We start from the raw sequence: 15807 nt of genomic DNA on the forward strand, positions 1-15807 counted from the left end.
GACTTGGATTAGAAATAGGGGCGAGCTTAATGGATCTGAAGAAGGCCACAACTTTAGCATCAGTAAGAGTAATGACTTTCATGCTCGCTGGTGGCTATTTCGTGAAGGTAAAAATACTCAGCTTTCAATTTAAAGTCAAGAACTTTTTTATGAGGAAATTGAGAGCTCTAATGCATTAATTGACTGTAATGACCCTCACCTAGGGGTAAAAATCTAAACAAAAATTTTTACCGAAGGAAGAAGAGAAAAACAAGAAGAACAACCGAAGGAAGTCCGAAAAAAAATCATCGAGTCGGAAGACAGCCGATGGACCACGGCCTGAGGCGGTACACACGGACGGACAGTACGGAAGTACTTGGACGGGGATGGTACGATAGGAGAAATTGCTGTACGGTCGAAGAAGTACGGTACTGACGGGAGGACGTGGTACTGACGACGAAGATGCGGTACAGACGGAGACGTAACGGACGAGACCAAAAATTAGCATACGTAGCGGACGAGACCGAGAGTTTCGGACATAGCGGACAAGACGTGCGGCAAACGCGGTTTTGCACGGAATCGCGGAATCAACAAAACAGCATTCCGGAAATTGTGGAGCGGTTGTCTAGCGGTCCAAGAGATTGTTCTCATGAAATCAACCAATGAATTTTCATGCAAGCTTTGAGGAGTAATCATTAAGTTGTTGAAGACAAAGGAGGAACATAATCATTGTTTCTCATGAAGTTGTGGTGTAGTAGCGGAAGCTAAAGAACAGGGGTGAGAGTACTCCTCTCAGTGCTAAGCAACGCAAAGCTCTTTGGCAATTAAGATTGCCTTTTTTTTTGCTTTTATTGATTTTCTTATGCAAAACTGAGAACAACGAAATGATGAATGCTCCTTATTAAAGGAGATGCAGAGTTTATCTAAAACTAGAAGATAAAAGCAAAACACCTAAACATAAGCCTAAAGAAACGGATGCAAACTTATCAAAATAAAAGAAGATCCTAGAAAGACAAAACCCATACACGTGACAAACATTTAAAGGCCCATGAAGAGTTTGTCACGGCTTCACTCCTTGTGCTACATCAGGTCTCCCCAGGTGGGAGAGGGTTCGACCACGAAACCGAGTCTTCGTTATCGCCGCGATAGTGAGAGAGATGCTTAACATTAAACACATTGTGAGTCTTCAGATGGTCTGGGAGCTGCACACCATAAGCATTAGGATTGATGCGCTCGAGGACCTCGACGAGACCAATCTTACGCGACTTCAGTTTGTTGTACTCACGCAATGGCATGCGATCTTTGGTGATAACAACCTACACTAAATCACCAGGCTCAAAGAGAAGCTCACGTCGTTTGACATCCGCAGCAGCCTTATACGCCGCAACCGACTTCTCCAAGTTAGTATGAGCTTGCGAATGCACAACCTGCAATCATTAGCAAAATCAACAGCTTCACCATGGTGTCATGTTTTATCCGGGAGAGTAGTAAGGTCCAAAGGACCCGTGGAACGATGTCGTAGACAACACGAAACGGGCTAAACCGAGACTACGATTGAGAGCATGGTTGTGAGCGAATTCAGCCTGGCAAAGCTTTCCATCCCAACTCTTGATATGATCACCAACTAAACACCACAAAAGACTGCCCAAGGATCAGTTTGTAACTTTCGTTTGACCATCCGTCTGTGGATGATACCAAGTGCTCATTTTAAGACCAGTGTCGAGAAGCTTCCAAAGAGAACACGAAAAATGACTAAGGAAGCGAGTGTCGCGATCGGAGACGATGGAAGAGGGCAGACCATGAAGAAGATAAATTTCCCAAAAAAAGAGCACTGCCACACTGACCACATCGGTTGTCTTCTTGCAAGGGATAAAGTGAGCCATTTTCGAAAAACAATCCACCACCACAAAAATGGAATCATAACCACGTTGAGTGCGTGGAAGACCCAACACAAAGTCCATGCTCACACCAGTCCAAGGCTGTGTAGGAATTGGTAGTGGTAAATACAGCTTTGCATTCGAAGCTTTCCCTTTCGATAATTGACAAGTGCGACACCGTTCGACATATCTTTCAACATCACGACGAAGAGAGCCAAAAATAAGAAGCAACGACCAACTGTAACGTTCGATCAAGATCCATGTGGCCTTCATGATGCAACTCTCGAATAATTTGGAGGCGAAGACTACTCTCGGGGACACAAAGATGCACTCCCTTAAAAAGAAAACCATCATGCAGCGTGTAATCAACAGAAAGACCTTGCTGAGCTTCGACCAATATACGACCAAAAAATGGATCGGTTGCATACAACTCCGGAAAGGAAGCAAACCCAGGAACGCACGTATGCATGGTGGTGAGAAGCCCATGACGACGACTAAGAGCGTCAGCCACTCTATTAGTCTTGCCAGATTGATGCCGTATTGAAAAGGTGAATTGTTGTAGAAAGGCAATCCACGTCGCATGGCGAGAAGAAACCTTAGCCTGGCTGTCCAAGTGACGTAGCGTGTCATGGTCCGTGAAAAGTACAAACTCACGATGAACGAGGTAATGTCGCCAATGCTTAATGGCTTGAACAATAGCATAAAATTCCACATCATACGTACTATAGCGACACCACGCACCAGAGAGTTTTTCACTATAATAAGCGACTGGCCGGCCTAACTGACTCAAGACAGCACCAATACCTAGCTTAGAGGCGTCGCAATGGAGCTCAAAGGTGAGACTAAAATCAGGTAAGACTAAGATAGGTGCAGTGGTTAACTTCTCCTTGATGACCGCAAATGCCTCTGTAGCTTCAGGTGTCCACTCAAACTTACCCTCTTTCATACAACTTGTAATAGGAGCCATGATGGTACTAAAATGGTGCACAAAACGTCTGTAAAAGGAGGCTAAACCATGAAAACTTTAAACCTCCGTTAACGTCTTCGGAGTTGGCCAGGAACGTACGGCATCAATTTTTGAATTGTCCACAGCTAGGCCCTTGTCCAAAACCACATAACCAAGGAAAAGAACCTCGTTGACTCCAAATTGACATTTTTGTTTACCGGCAAACAGCTTTTCTTGTCGAAGAACAAATAACACCTCTCGCAAATGGGTACAATGGTCCGCTATCGAAGAACTGAAATTAAAATGTCATCAAAGTAAACCACCACAAACTTTCCAATAAATGGCCGTAAAACCTGGTTCATAACACGCATGAAAGTACTTGGGGCATTACACAACCCGACGGCATGACTAGCCATTCAAACAACCCCTCACGAGTCTTGAAGGCTGTTTTCCATTCATCCCCCGGCCTAATACGAATTTGGTGGTAGCTACTTTTTAAATCTATCTTTGAAAACACTGTTGCCTTCCCGATCTGATCCAGCAAATCATCCAACCGAGGAATGGGAAATCTATAGCGGACCGTGATCTTATTTATTCCCAGACTATCAACGCACATCCGTCAGGTGCCATCTTTTTTTGTAATGAGCAAAGCGGGAACAACACACGGACTAAGGCTTTCACGTATGTGGCCTTTACGGAGAAGGTCCTCAACTTGTCATCGTAGTTCCTCATGCTCATGAGGATTCATGCGATAATGCGGTCGGTTTGGCAAGGAAGCACCAGGAACAAGATCGATGTTGTGCTGAATGTTTTGTAACGGAGGCAACGTGGTTGGTAGTTCCGTGGGGAACACATCCTCAAATTCGCGCAACACAGTGGTTAACTGCGGGTGACTGTCAGCGGTCAGCACCGGAACAGATGGAGTAGAAAACAAAGCAAAAGCAAAACCTTCTTGTTGCAACTCGGCAGCGAATGTTGTAAACGAACACAACATTGCATGAGAACTGCCGGAATGAGTAGGAGGTGGAGCCAACTCGGTGTGAAGTGGAGCAGGTGGAGAAGACAAAGAGTGTTCCTTGGACGGCAAGAGCAAGATTTGATGAGTCTCCCAAATAAAGCTATACATATTTTGAGCAACATCATGAATGATTTTCGATCAAACTCCCAAGGTCTCCCTAACAGCAAATGACTTACATCCATAGGAGCAATGTCACAGTAAGTGCAATCTCTATAGTATTGGCCGATAGAAAAAGGAACAAGAGCCCGCTGCCAGATACGTATATCAACTCCCTCCTTAAGCCAACCAAGGTTGTATGGTGTGGGATATTGTTCACGAAGCAGTCCCAGTTTCTCCACAGCTTCCTCGGCGATCACATTACGCGAACTGCCGGAATCAATTATGAAACTACATATTCTCCCTCGAATAGTGCAAGTGGAACGAAATATGTTGGTTCGCAACCATTGTGAATCATGTCGCAGTGGAGCAACACAAGCTCGCGTCACCACCAACAAGTGTCCACGATCACTGGAAGTGCGTTGAAGTGTAAAGCTGTCAACATGGTCTTCTTCTCCCAACGAATCGTAAGCAGTGCCATACTCATCACCATCGGTAACGTCTTCAATTAACAAACCTCGGCGAGTTTGGTGAGGACACGCTGTTTGGCGATGACTAGGTTCATCGCAAGCGTAACAGCAAAGTGCATTCGGACGTGTAGAACGACGTGGCTGTGACTCCTCTGTCGACGCATGTCCTGTGGGTGGAGCAACGTCTGATGTTTCCTTGGACGAAGAAGCACTGTTGGGCGGTCCTTGTTCTGAACTTCGAGTTTTACTTCCCGCATTACCCCAATTGGTGTTCCGGTGTTGTTGTTCAAAGGTTGCTGCACGACGTTGAGCCTCAGCAATTGACGTTGGATCAAACTGTGCTAAAGCAGCTTAGAGCTGTGGACGAAGGCCGCCAATGAAACGTGAGACCAACTGATCCTCACTATCAAAAATCTCAGTGCGTGTCAACAACAGAGAAAACTCCTCCGCATAATCATCAACCGAACGAGAACCTTGCTTAATATTCTGAAGCTTGTTATAGACTGTGCGTTCATAGTTGTGGGGAAGAAAGGTTTTACGGAGCTGTGTTTGTAGCTTCTCCCACGTACGAATGGGTTCTTTTCTGGTGCGCTCACGTGTTGTCTTCAACTATTTCCACCACGAGGCTGCATGACCGCGAAAACGCATAGCAACCAAGGGAACACAGCGATCTGGAGGCACTTGTTTAAAATCAAGGACTTCTTCAACTGCAAGCAACCAGTCAAGGAGTGTATCACCGCGTACACCGCCATGAAATTCTGGGATCTCAATTTTAAAACCGGTTTCCCATCGTGTGTCAGGCCCCTCACCACGAAGAACACGCATATCACGTCGGGAATTTCCGTCGTCAAAAACAGCTAGCTCTTGTTGACGAGGATTGATGGCACGAGGTTGTTGTTGTAGATTGTCGCGCACGGCTTGTTCACCAATGACGGCGGGTGGAGGAGGTAAACGAGCAGAGAGTGTTTCGCCCAGTGTTTGAATGGAAGTGAAGATCGTAGCCAAGCTTTGTTGTATAGTCAACAAACTTTGCTGGAAAGCCTCCCAGTCCATCACGAGTTCACCTACTGGTGCTGCCGGGTTATCATCAGGGTTGTTTTTAACAGGTTTTGTCGAAGGAGCCATTGGAAGAGACAAAACGTCCAAGAACGTTCCGAATCTGATACCAACTGGTGTAGTAGCGGAAGCTAAAGAATAGGGGTGAGAGTACTCCTCTCAGTGCTAAGCAACACAAAGCTCTTTGGCAATTAAGATTGCTTTTTTTGGCTTTTATTGATTTTCTTATGTAAAACTGAGAACAACGAAACGGTGAATGCTCCTTATTAAAGGAGATGCAGAGTTTATCTAAAACTAGAAGATAAAAGCAAAACACCTAAACATAAGCCTAAAGAAATGGATGCAAACTTATCAAAATAAAAGAAGATCCTAGAAAGACAAAACCCATGCACGTGACAAACATGTAAAGTCCCATGAAGAGTTTGTCACGGCTTCACTCTTTGTGCTACATCAAGTTGGCTTATGAAGACTCATGCAACAAAAGTGGCAGACAAAAAAAGATTTCCTTTTGGAAATCAACCAATGCAAATTCATGCAAGGGAATCAAGGAGATTCCTTGGGCTGGAAGAGACTTGCACACCAAGTGTCCACCAAAGGAGAAAGGAGAGATCAAGTGATTGGCATGCATTGGCAAGAAGCACCGCCCAAATGCTCTATATAAGAAGGCCATCTCTTCTTATTTTGATCATTCACAACTTAGAAGAAAAACCACAAAATTCTCTAAGTGTGCTCGCTCTCTAAGACAAAGAGAGGCACTATCGGAGACAAGGAGAGACGCTGTTCGGGACGGAGCTAGACGAAGCGAGTGACGCTGATCAAGTGACGCTGCTCGGACGCAGACGGTCGCTGCTGGACGTGTGAAGAACGTTGTCTGATCTGTAGTGCTGTGAAGTCTGGACATCAATCTGCAGACTCGTTGTGAGTCTTGTGGTGAGTTCTGTGGTAGTAGATTTGCGTGGGGTGCTGCATGAACTCTAGGGTTCATGTACGTACCTATTGCTTGCTGCATTTAGACTAGGTTTCATGCTAGGACTAGTTAGATGATTGCATGCTTAGATTGGTAGGATTCATGCTAGATTTATGTTAATCACATAGAATTTAGGCTAGAAATCACCATGCATGTTGAGAATTGAACTTGATGCATTTAGTAACTAGGCTTACTTAAAATTTGGACTTGCATGCATAATTAATTTGGTTAGATTTTTAGTTGCAATTTTAACTTGCTTAAAAATTGGTTAGGGAGGTTGCATGCATATAGTACAATCTGGGTTGCTTGAATTTTCATTATTGTTGCTTGTTGATTGTTGCTTGATTTCTTGCTTGATTTTCTTGCTTGAATTGCTTGTGTGTAGTACTAGGTTCTTAGAGTTATTTTTTCACTAACCCTTTGAATTTGTAGTACTTGTCTTAGCTAGTCTCTTGAATTATATTAGGTATTTTTCTCGAGTCGTAGCTAGGATAGATTAGTCGATCTTCTGTTCCAAGTGAAGTTTGGTTGTCTTGCGAGAGTTCTCAGCAACCAATCGCGCTGGACAAAGTCATGTCTAGCTCGCTACTAGAATGACCGCTACAAGACGTTGTAGCTTATTGTTGGCTCACGCTGGTTACCTTTGTGGTTTCAGCGTGGAAAGTTGACTCATGCTGTTCTCTTTGTGCTCTCAGCATGGGCAGAGGTTTGGAACGGAACAGATTATCGAGGGCCCATAGGTGAATAGGTGAATAGGTTTAGGAGTCTAGGATATTCAAGTTACCCTTGTTCCATTCTAGTCGTACTAGGTCCATAGGTGAATAGGTTTAGGAGTCTAGGATAGTCAAGTAGTCCTTGTTTCTATTCTAGCCGTCTTAGTGTCGCGTAGGATAGAAGTGTCTAGGTTAATTGAGTCGAGTCTTGATTGTACTAACCTTCTTTGATTGCTTGATTGTTTATTGCTTCCGCCATTGTTTCTGTTACGTAGATTTGATTGCTTGCTTAGTTAGGGTAGTTGGGATAGTTTGGGGTAGAATAGAATGCATGTCTAGGAAAATAGGGATACCCAGGCTCACTGAGTAATCTTAGATTACTCATGTTGTAGTTTCATGTTGTGCAGGTAGCTTAGGTTGAGTGTAGAGCCGGAGCAAACATTAGGATACCGGATAGGAAATTGTTTTGTGTGTTTTTGTAAAAATCCTATATTTTCCTACTATACATTCTATGAAGTATTGATTGTTTATGTATATTGCTTGATAACTTATTTTCAATGTAATAACTTATTTAAGTAATATATTCGGATTTATTTTAAGGTAACATGGCAAGTTGCATTTGATACTCGACCTTGTCCGGTTCGACACAACACGCCAGGACCGCGAAGGTTGAAAAAGCTAAGCAAACCTCGGCCGCGGGCGGAGTCGCGTCCAGAAAGACTGGTCAGGAAGCTGCAGCTTCCCTCCCTCGACCGGACCACCAGAATGCGGTTCCCGAACACGTAGCGTCCTTGTGCCGTCCGCGGTTCTGTCCAGCCGTACGGTGGTTCGGGAGCGTTACATTGACACTCTTATTTACTTTGGCAGAAAGTTCCAAATCGCTTGGATATGTTTCATGTCATTCAACTACCACACATACAAGCTCCTAGTGAAGGTACAATATCAAGAAATCATGGAAAACGTAAACGGGGAAGAAATTGAGAGTGGGATTAAGGAAGTGAGCGCTCTTGTAGCTATGGTTATAGGCTACCGTCTCTTAGCCTACCTCTCTCTTCGAAGGATGAAGCTCCACTCTTCGACTTAAGTTTAGCTACAAAAAGGCATTGCATTTACTGTGTGTATGTAGCGTTTGCTTGTTTATGTATATATCAACTAAATTTATAATGAAAAAAGTAAAATGACTTACTATATTTAGGTTTCCAAGTACATGATGTTCTCAATATCATCCCAAAATGTTGACCACAAGGTCCACAACCAATATTTTGTCTTCTTAAACCTATTAAGCAATGATAGCTTTACTTCAATCCTTGGAGTTATCTCATTCCTCTCTATATCATAACCGAAAAAGCGAACGGGTTGATTCGGCGTGGGATCTCCGTTTCTCAACCAAACTTGGCTAGTGCGACTAGTGCCATCCGTATGCAACTGATAACCGTTAAAATCCATCTGAGAAACAGGCAAGACACTAGTCTTGGCGAGGGACCATTGACTCTTGTCAGCATCTTCAAGAACCCAAACATCCACAAGAGAACTTGCTGAATGGGTCCAAAGTAGTCTGTGACTGTTAAAAATAGCTACTCTTCCTTTGTAGTTCATGAGATCGATCTGACACAAGCTCCCGAAGCCGGGAACATTGGGAAATTCAATCAAATTGAACTCTTCAGAACTCAAGTCAAAACTCATAAGCATAAATCTGTTATCATAAGTCCGAGCTCCATAATACAAAACACCGTTAATGGAAATACCTCGTGTGTAAGGACTATGATGAGGAATGTGGCATTGAGTATTTTTCCATATTGCTCCAGCTCCAAGTACCAACACATGATGTTCTAACCTCACTCTAGGTTCCTTATTGAACTCCCAAACCAGGGTAAGCACTTTGTATACATCATGAACAGGATCGTGTCCAAAATAGTTCCACACGTTGTTACCTTTTACTTGAGATCTTATAGTAGGCAATTCCACAAGCTGCCTTGTGTGAAGGTTACATATTTGCACTCTTCTCCCAGCTCTGAAACACGCCAAGCCACGAACAGCGTTCACAAAGTGGCCTCCTATTATCCGCATAGTCAGATTTTGGTCGATCACTGAGACGACTGACTGATCATGACTCGATGATGATGATGATATGAGCAAGGCATACTTGCCGATCCTATGTCTTGCATCCGTTATATACGCGAACAAACGTCGGCGTGGTGAGGATTTAAGGAATAGGTTGGTGAAATATGGAGAGATGATAAGGGAAAGCCAAAGCTTTGAGACGCACTTGTATCTCATGAGAGATTTCGCCGGCAGTCTTATCAGAATCTCGATCAATACTTCCTCAGGGATCTCCGGTAAGGCAATGGTCTCCTTCGCTATCTTTTTCTTTTTCCTCACGGCAAGACATAAAGACGCTCCCATGGTTGTTTGTTCACAGATTTGTGTGTTCCAAACCTATGTTGATAATATATACTGCATGTAATTTGCAAGATATATATAGATCAACTCACTAAATCATATACAAATTTTACTTGCTCACGTTTTATATTTATCCCTGGAAACAGAAAATAAATTAAAAACCCTCTTTATCCTTTTACAGTTGTAAATATAGTTTATCACTTATCCTTACATAATGCTTTTTAACTATAAAAAAAAATTATGTGTTAAAGATTGTTAACCAAGAATCTAGCCAGTTTATATTTATCAATATCCACACCAGTTTATATTTATCAACTATCATTGGCGTTCGGTTTTTTGGTTTGGTTTTGGTTCGGTTTTTTCGGTTTACGGTTTTTTTAGTTTTATAAAATTGAAACCATATAGAAACCATATATATATATATATCGGTTTGGTTACGATTCGATTTCTACGGTTTTACGGTTTATCGGTTTTATTAAGAGTGAAACCATATAAAAACCATATGTATCTCGGTTCGGTTTGGTTTTAATTTGGTTACGGTTTAATTAGGTTATTCTAAATCTTACACACAAAAAACTAAGTTTATTGCATAAAATAAACAAAAAATAGAAATAATATATCAATCAATAAGATATACATAATTTTAAATAAGAGATTCTAAATATAGTATCGGAAACTCAAATCTTCCATGTAAAATCCAAAGAAAATAATTCAAATAGTTAGAACTCCAATAAAAAAATAGTGAAGATATTATTAAACACAATATAAAGTAAACATATATAATAATTATATAAAGATATTCCAAATATTCATCAAAACCAAAATGACCATTCAGTTTTACGGTTTTTAATCAAACCAAAACTAAACCAGTTGGTTAATAAATATAACAACCAAATGGATTTTTACATTAAACCATAACCAAACCAAACCATTTATATCAGTATGGTTCGGTTCGGTTTAGTTTTTACGGTTTTTTTGTCCACCCCTAATTATCAACATAGGTTTGGGGTTATTATTAGTCTTTTTGTTTCTTTTTTTTCTAACATAGGCATTGAGTCTTTTTCCATAATGCTCCATCTCCAAGTACCAACAAATGATGTTCTAACCTCACTCTATGGTCCTTAGTGAACTCCCAAACCAGGCTAAGCACTTTGTATACATCATGAACAGGATCATGTCCGAAATAGTTCCACACGTTCTTACCTTTTACTTGAGATCTTATAATAAGCAATTTCACAAGCTGCCTCGTGTGAAGGTTACATATTTGCACTCTTCTCCCAGCTCTGAAACACGCCAAGCCACGAACAGCGTTCACAAAGTAGCCTCCTATTATCCGTATAGTCAGATTTTGGTCGATCACTGAGACGACTGACTGATCATGACTCGATGATGATGATGTGAGCAAGGCATACTTGTCGATCCTGTGTCTTTCATCCGCTATATACGCGAACAAACGTCGGCGTGGTGAGGATTTAAGGAATAGGTTGGTGAAATCTGGAGAGACGATAAGGGAAAGCCAAAGCTTTGTGACGCACTTGTATTTCATGAGAGATTTCGCCGGCAGTCTTATCAGAATCTCGATCAACATTTGCTCAGGGATCTCCGGTAAGGCAATGGTCTCCTTCGCTATCTTTTTCTTTTTCCTTACGGCAAGACATAAAGACGCTCCCATGGTTGTTTAATTTGTTCACAGTTTTGTGTTTCCAGACCTATGTTGATATATACTGCATGCAGGCCCGGCCCTTGACACATTCCTATGATACATAGGTATCTGGCCTCAATTTTTTGAAGCCCATTTTGTAAGGATTTTTTGCTTTTTTTTTTTAATTAGAAGGCTTCAATTTAAGAGTTAGTTTCTTATAAAAGGCCCAATTTTAAAAATTTGCTTTTAGTTGAGGCCTCATTTTAAAAATTGGTTTGAGTTGAAGCCCCATTTAAAAAATTACATTAGACTTATTGAAAAAAACAATTTAAAAGAAAATATTATAAGGCCCCATTTTTAAAGTACAATTTTTGTCGTATTGGGCCTCCAATGTTGCTGGACCGGCACTGACTACATGTAATTTGCAAGATATATAAAACTCACTAAATCATATACAAATTTTACTTGTTCATAATTTATATTTATCCCTGGAAACAGAAAATAAATTAAAACCCTCTTTATCCTTCTACAGTACGTAATTAAATATATTTTAACACTTATCCTTAATGCTTTTAACAATAAAAAAAATTATGTGTTAAGATTGTTAACCAAGATATTAACCAAGACCCTGCAGTTCAAACAGTAGGTATCTCCTCTTCTGCTTTTGAATCTCTTAAGGCCTCAACTGAGATGGGCTTCAAACACATTACCAAGCCCATTACCAAGTCCACCTCTATATCTTGCAACGGTAACAAGGCGCTGACACAGTCAAACCGTACGGCACCTACTCTTAAACGCACAGCTCAACAGGTCGCTCTCCATAACAGATTTGATGCCCTTGGTTCCTCGATGTTGACGATTGCGTGTTGATGTGGTGCCCTAATCTCCTACTTTGTAGCCACCCTATATAAGCTCTGTAATAGTCATTGTATCTCTGCAAGCAGAAATATTGAATAAAGATTTCTCTTAACTATTTGTTCTCTGTTCCTACTTTCATGGTATCAGAGCTCAGTCGCCAATGGTTGATAACTTTGATTCTTCCGCTTTATGTTTTTCTCATTGTGTTACTTTAAAACTATGTTCCTCCAACTATCTTTTATGGAAAATCCAGTTCGAAACTTGGCTTAACAATCAGAGGTTGCTGGGTCATGTCACTGGCAGTTCTTCGTGTCCCCCTGCAACCAAAACAGTCAAAAATGGAGATGCTCAGACTGAAGCTCCAAATCCGGATTTCCTCACTTGGATACACAATGACCAGAAGATTATGGGATGGCTGATTGGTTCTCTCTCGGAAGAAGCTCTCAGATCTGTGTATGGTCTTCAAACTTCTGGAGAGGTATGGTTCTCTCTAGCCAAGAAATACAACTACATCTCTGCCTCTAGGAAAAGTGACCTTCAGCGTCGTCTTTACTCTATTGAGAAGGCTGAAAAACCTTTAGCTGAGTATCTCAACTCTATTAAGCAGATCTGTGATCAACTACACTCTATTGGCTACTCTGTTCCTCAAAATGAAAAAAAATTTGGAGTTCTTCATGGGTTAGGTCAGGAATATGAGTCTATAGCTACTGTTATTGAAAGTCAAATGGATACCTTTCCATTGACGTACAATGATGTTGTGATCAAACTGACTAACTTTGATGATAAGATTCAACGCTATGCTGGTTCGTCAGTATCTCCTCATCTGGCTTTCACTACTGATAGAGGATACTCAACTCGTGGTCATGGTCAGTCTCGTGGTCGGTCTGGTGGATATCGAGGTCGTGGAAGTTATTCAACCCGAGGAAGAGGTTTCCATCAACAAATTTCTCACGGCTCTTCCTCTAACTCCGAAACACGCCCTACTTGTCAGATCTGCAACAAATATGGTCACTCTGCTGCTAAGTGTTACAAACGTTTTGATCACTCCTATCAGGCTGAAGACTTGACACAAGCACTCACTGCAATGCACGTTTCTGGTCCTAACATTCAAACTGGAACTGAGTGGTATCCTAACTCTGCAGCTACAGCTCATATCACAAACTCCACTACTCAGCTGCAGACAGCTCAACCATACAGCGATGAGGACTCTGTCATTGTTGGTAATGGTGCTTTTTTGCCTATTACTCACATCGGTTCATCTGTGTTGCCAAGTAGTCAAGGTAACTTGCCCTTACGAGATGTCTTAGTTTGTCCTGGTATCACAAAATCTCTATTGTCTGTTTCAAAACTCACTTCTGATTATCCTTGTGCAATTTAGTTTGATTCTGATGCTGTGATTATTAAGGACAAACAGACAAGGCAGCACCTCACCAGCGGTCCCAGACGTAAGGATATGTATCTGTTGAAGAATCCTCGGTTCATGGCGTGTTACTCTGCGAGACAACAGGCTACAAGTGATGAGGTGTGGCACATGAGGCTAGGTCATCCTCATCAAGATGTTCTTCAACAACTTTCACAAAATAAGGCCATAGTTATTAATAAGATGAGTCATCGGTTATGTGATGCTTGTCAGATGGGAAAGATTAGCAAACTCCCTCTTACTTCCTCTGCTTTTGTTTCTAGTAGACCTTTAGAGCGTATCCACTGTGACTTATGGGGACCTTCTCCAGTGGTTTCGACTCAGGGTTTTCGTTACTATGTAATCTTCATTGACAACTATTCAAGGTTTACATGGTTTTATCCTCTGCGTCTTAAATCTGACTGATTTCCTGTGTTTTTATAATTTCAAAAGATGGTCGAAAATCAGTTTCAGCAGAAAATTGTTATGTTTCAGTGTGATGGAGAGGGTGAATTTATGAATAATCAGTTCATTGCACACTTAAGTAACTGTGGCATTCAACAACTAGTTTCGTGTCCTTACACTCCGCAGCAAAACGGTCTTGCAGAGAGGAAGCATCGCCATATTACAGAACTCGATCTATCTATGTTGTTTCAAGGGAAACTTCCACATCATTTATGGGTCAAAGCTTTCTTTACCTCGACGTTTCTTGGAAATCTTCTTCCATCTTCAGTTTTGCCTGATAAGAAGAGTCCTTATGAGATGCTTACGGGAAAACCACCAATTTATACATCGCTTCGCTTCTTTGGTTGTGTGTGCTACCCATATCTTCGCCCCTACTCTCGCAACAAGTTTGATCCTAAATCGCTTCTGTGTGTTTTCATCGGTTACAATGAAAAGTACAAAGGTTATCGCTGCTATCATCCACCATCAGGAAAAGTTTTTTTCAACAGACATGTACTGTTTGATGAGTCTAAATTCCCTTTTGTCGACGTCTTCAGCAGGAAATTATCTCCACATGATACTCCTTTGCTTTCATCCTGGAAGGGAAGCTTCACTTCACCAGGCCCTGTAGTTCAAAACTCTACTGCAGCCCTAATAACAGCTTCAGTTCCACAAAGGTCTGCTGTTTGTCCAGAGAATCATGAGTTTTGTAATGTTCGTGGGGAGAGTGTTTTGGAGTCTACTGAGGAGCTTACCATACCTCCTACAGTAAACAACTCCTCTTCGCCATTACAAACAACCGCTATAGATATCCCCTCAAACTCTTCGTCTCACGACTCTGACAATGATGATGATGACTGTGATACCAAAGTCCCTGTGGTTACAGAAGCTGTACTTGTTGAGCCTATGGTTACATCTACATTCCCTGTGCCAGCCACTGATTCTGTTCATCCTATGGTTACAAGAGCTAAATCTGGTGTTGTCAAGCCAAATCCCAGATATGCTCTGTTCACAGTTAAAAGCAGCTATCCAGAGCCAAAAACTGTGAAAACCGCTCTCAAGGATGAAGGTTTGACTAATGCAATGGGGGAGGAAGTCGAACCCTTTCATGAGACTGGAACATTTGATTTAGTTCCTCTTGAAGTCTGTCCAAATCCTCTTGGTTGCAAATGGGTTTTTAAAGCAAAACTAAAGGCAGATGGATCTCTTGATAGATTAAAAGCGAGATTAGTGGCTAAAGGTTATGAACAAGAGGAAGATGTTGATTATATGGAAACTTATAGTCCAGTGATAAGAACTGCTACGGTGCGTTCAATCTTGCATACAGCAACTGTTCACAAATGGACCATCAAACAACTTGATGTTAAGAATGCCTTCTTACATGGAGACTTAAAGGAAACAGTTTATATGCACCAACCCCCTGGGTTTGAGGACAAAGACAAGCCAGACTACATTTGTAAGCTCAACAAGGCAATCTACGGCCTAAAACAAGCTCCTCGAGCTTGGTTTGATAAGTTCAGCACTTTCCTTCTTGATTTTGGGTTCACATGCACCTATGCTGATGCTTCCTTGTTCACCTATCTCAAAGGAAATGACATGATGTTCCTTCTTCTTTATGTCGATGATATGCTTCTGACTGGTAACAATCCTATACTCGTTAGTACTCTGCTGGCTCATCTCAACAAGGAATTCAGAATGAAAGATTTGGGAGGTCTGCAATATTTTTTGGGCATACAAGCTCATTATCACTCTGAGGGACTCTTTCTTCATCAGGAAAAGTATGCTATGGATATGTTGGTCGCTGCAGGCATGGCTGATTGCGCTCCAATGCCTACTCCTTTACCTCTGCAACTCGACAAAGTGCATGGAAAGGAAGTCCCTTTCACTGATCCGACTTATTTTCGAAGCCTAGCTGGCAAGCTTCAGTATCTCACCTTAATTA

General features: G+C 41.7%; 1 protein-coding gene and 2 pseudogenes across 1 annotated transcript; all 3 read right to left on the reverse strand.

Moving 5' to 3' along the window:
- Positions 1-2880: 2880 nt before the first annotated feature.
- Positions 2881-5511, reverse strand: LOC147938942 (uncharacterized; annotated as a pseudogene).
- Positions 5512-8313: 2802 nt separating this feature from the next.
- LOC104715576 (putative F-box protein At3g52320 pseudogene) lies at positions 8314-9525 on the reverse strand (annotated as a pseudogene).
- Positions 9526-10561: 1036 nt separating this feature from the next.
- LOC104715577 (putative F-box protein At3g52320) lies at positions 10562-11194 on the reverse strand. Its single transcript, XM_010432972.2, has one exon. The coding sequence runs from the start codon at positions 11192-11194 to the stop codon at positions 10562-10564; it is 633 nt and encodes a 210-aa protein (XP_010431274.2).
- Positions 11195-15807: the final 4613 nt, after the last annotated feature.

The sequence above is a fragment of the Camelina sativa genome, chromosome 9 (assembly GCF_030686135.1).
Source record: "Camelina sativa cultivar CO46 ecotype springtype chromosome 9, ASM3068613v1".
NCBI lineage: Eukaryota > Viridiplantae > Streptophyta > Magnoliopsida > Brassicales > Brassicaceae > Camelina > Camelina sativa.

Bases quoted from the DNA above. Each gene is read 5' to 3' on its own strand.
- LOC104715577 (XM_010432972.2), bottom strand. From the start codon at position 11,194: ATGGGAGCGTCTTTATGTCTTGCCGTAAGGAAAAAGAAAAAGATAGCG.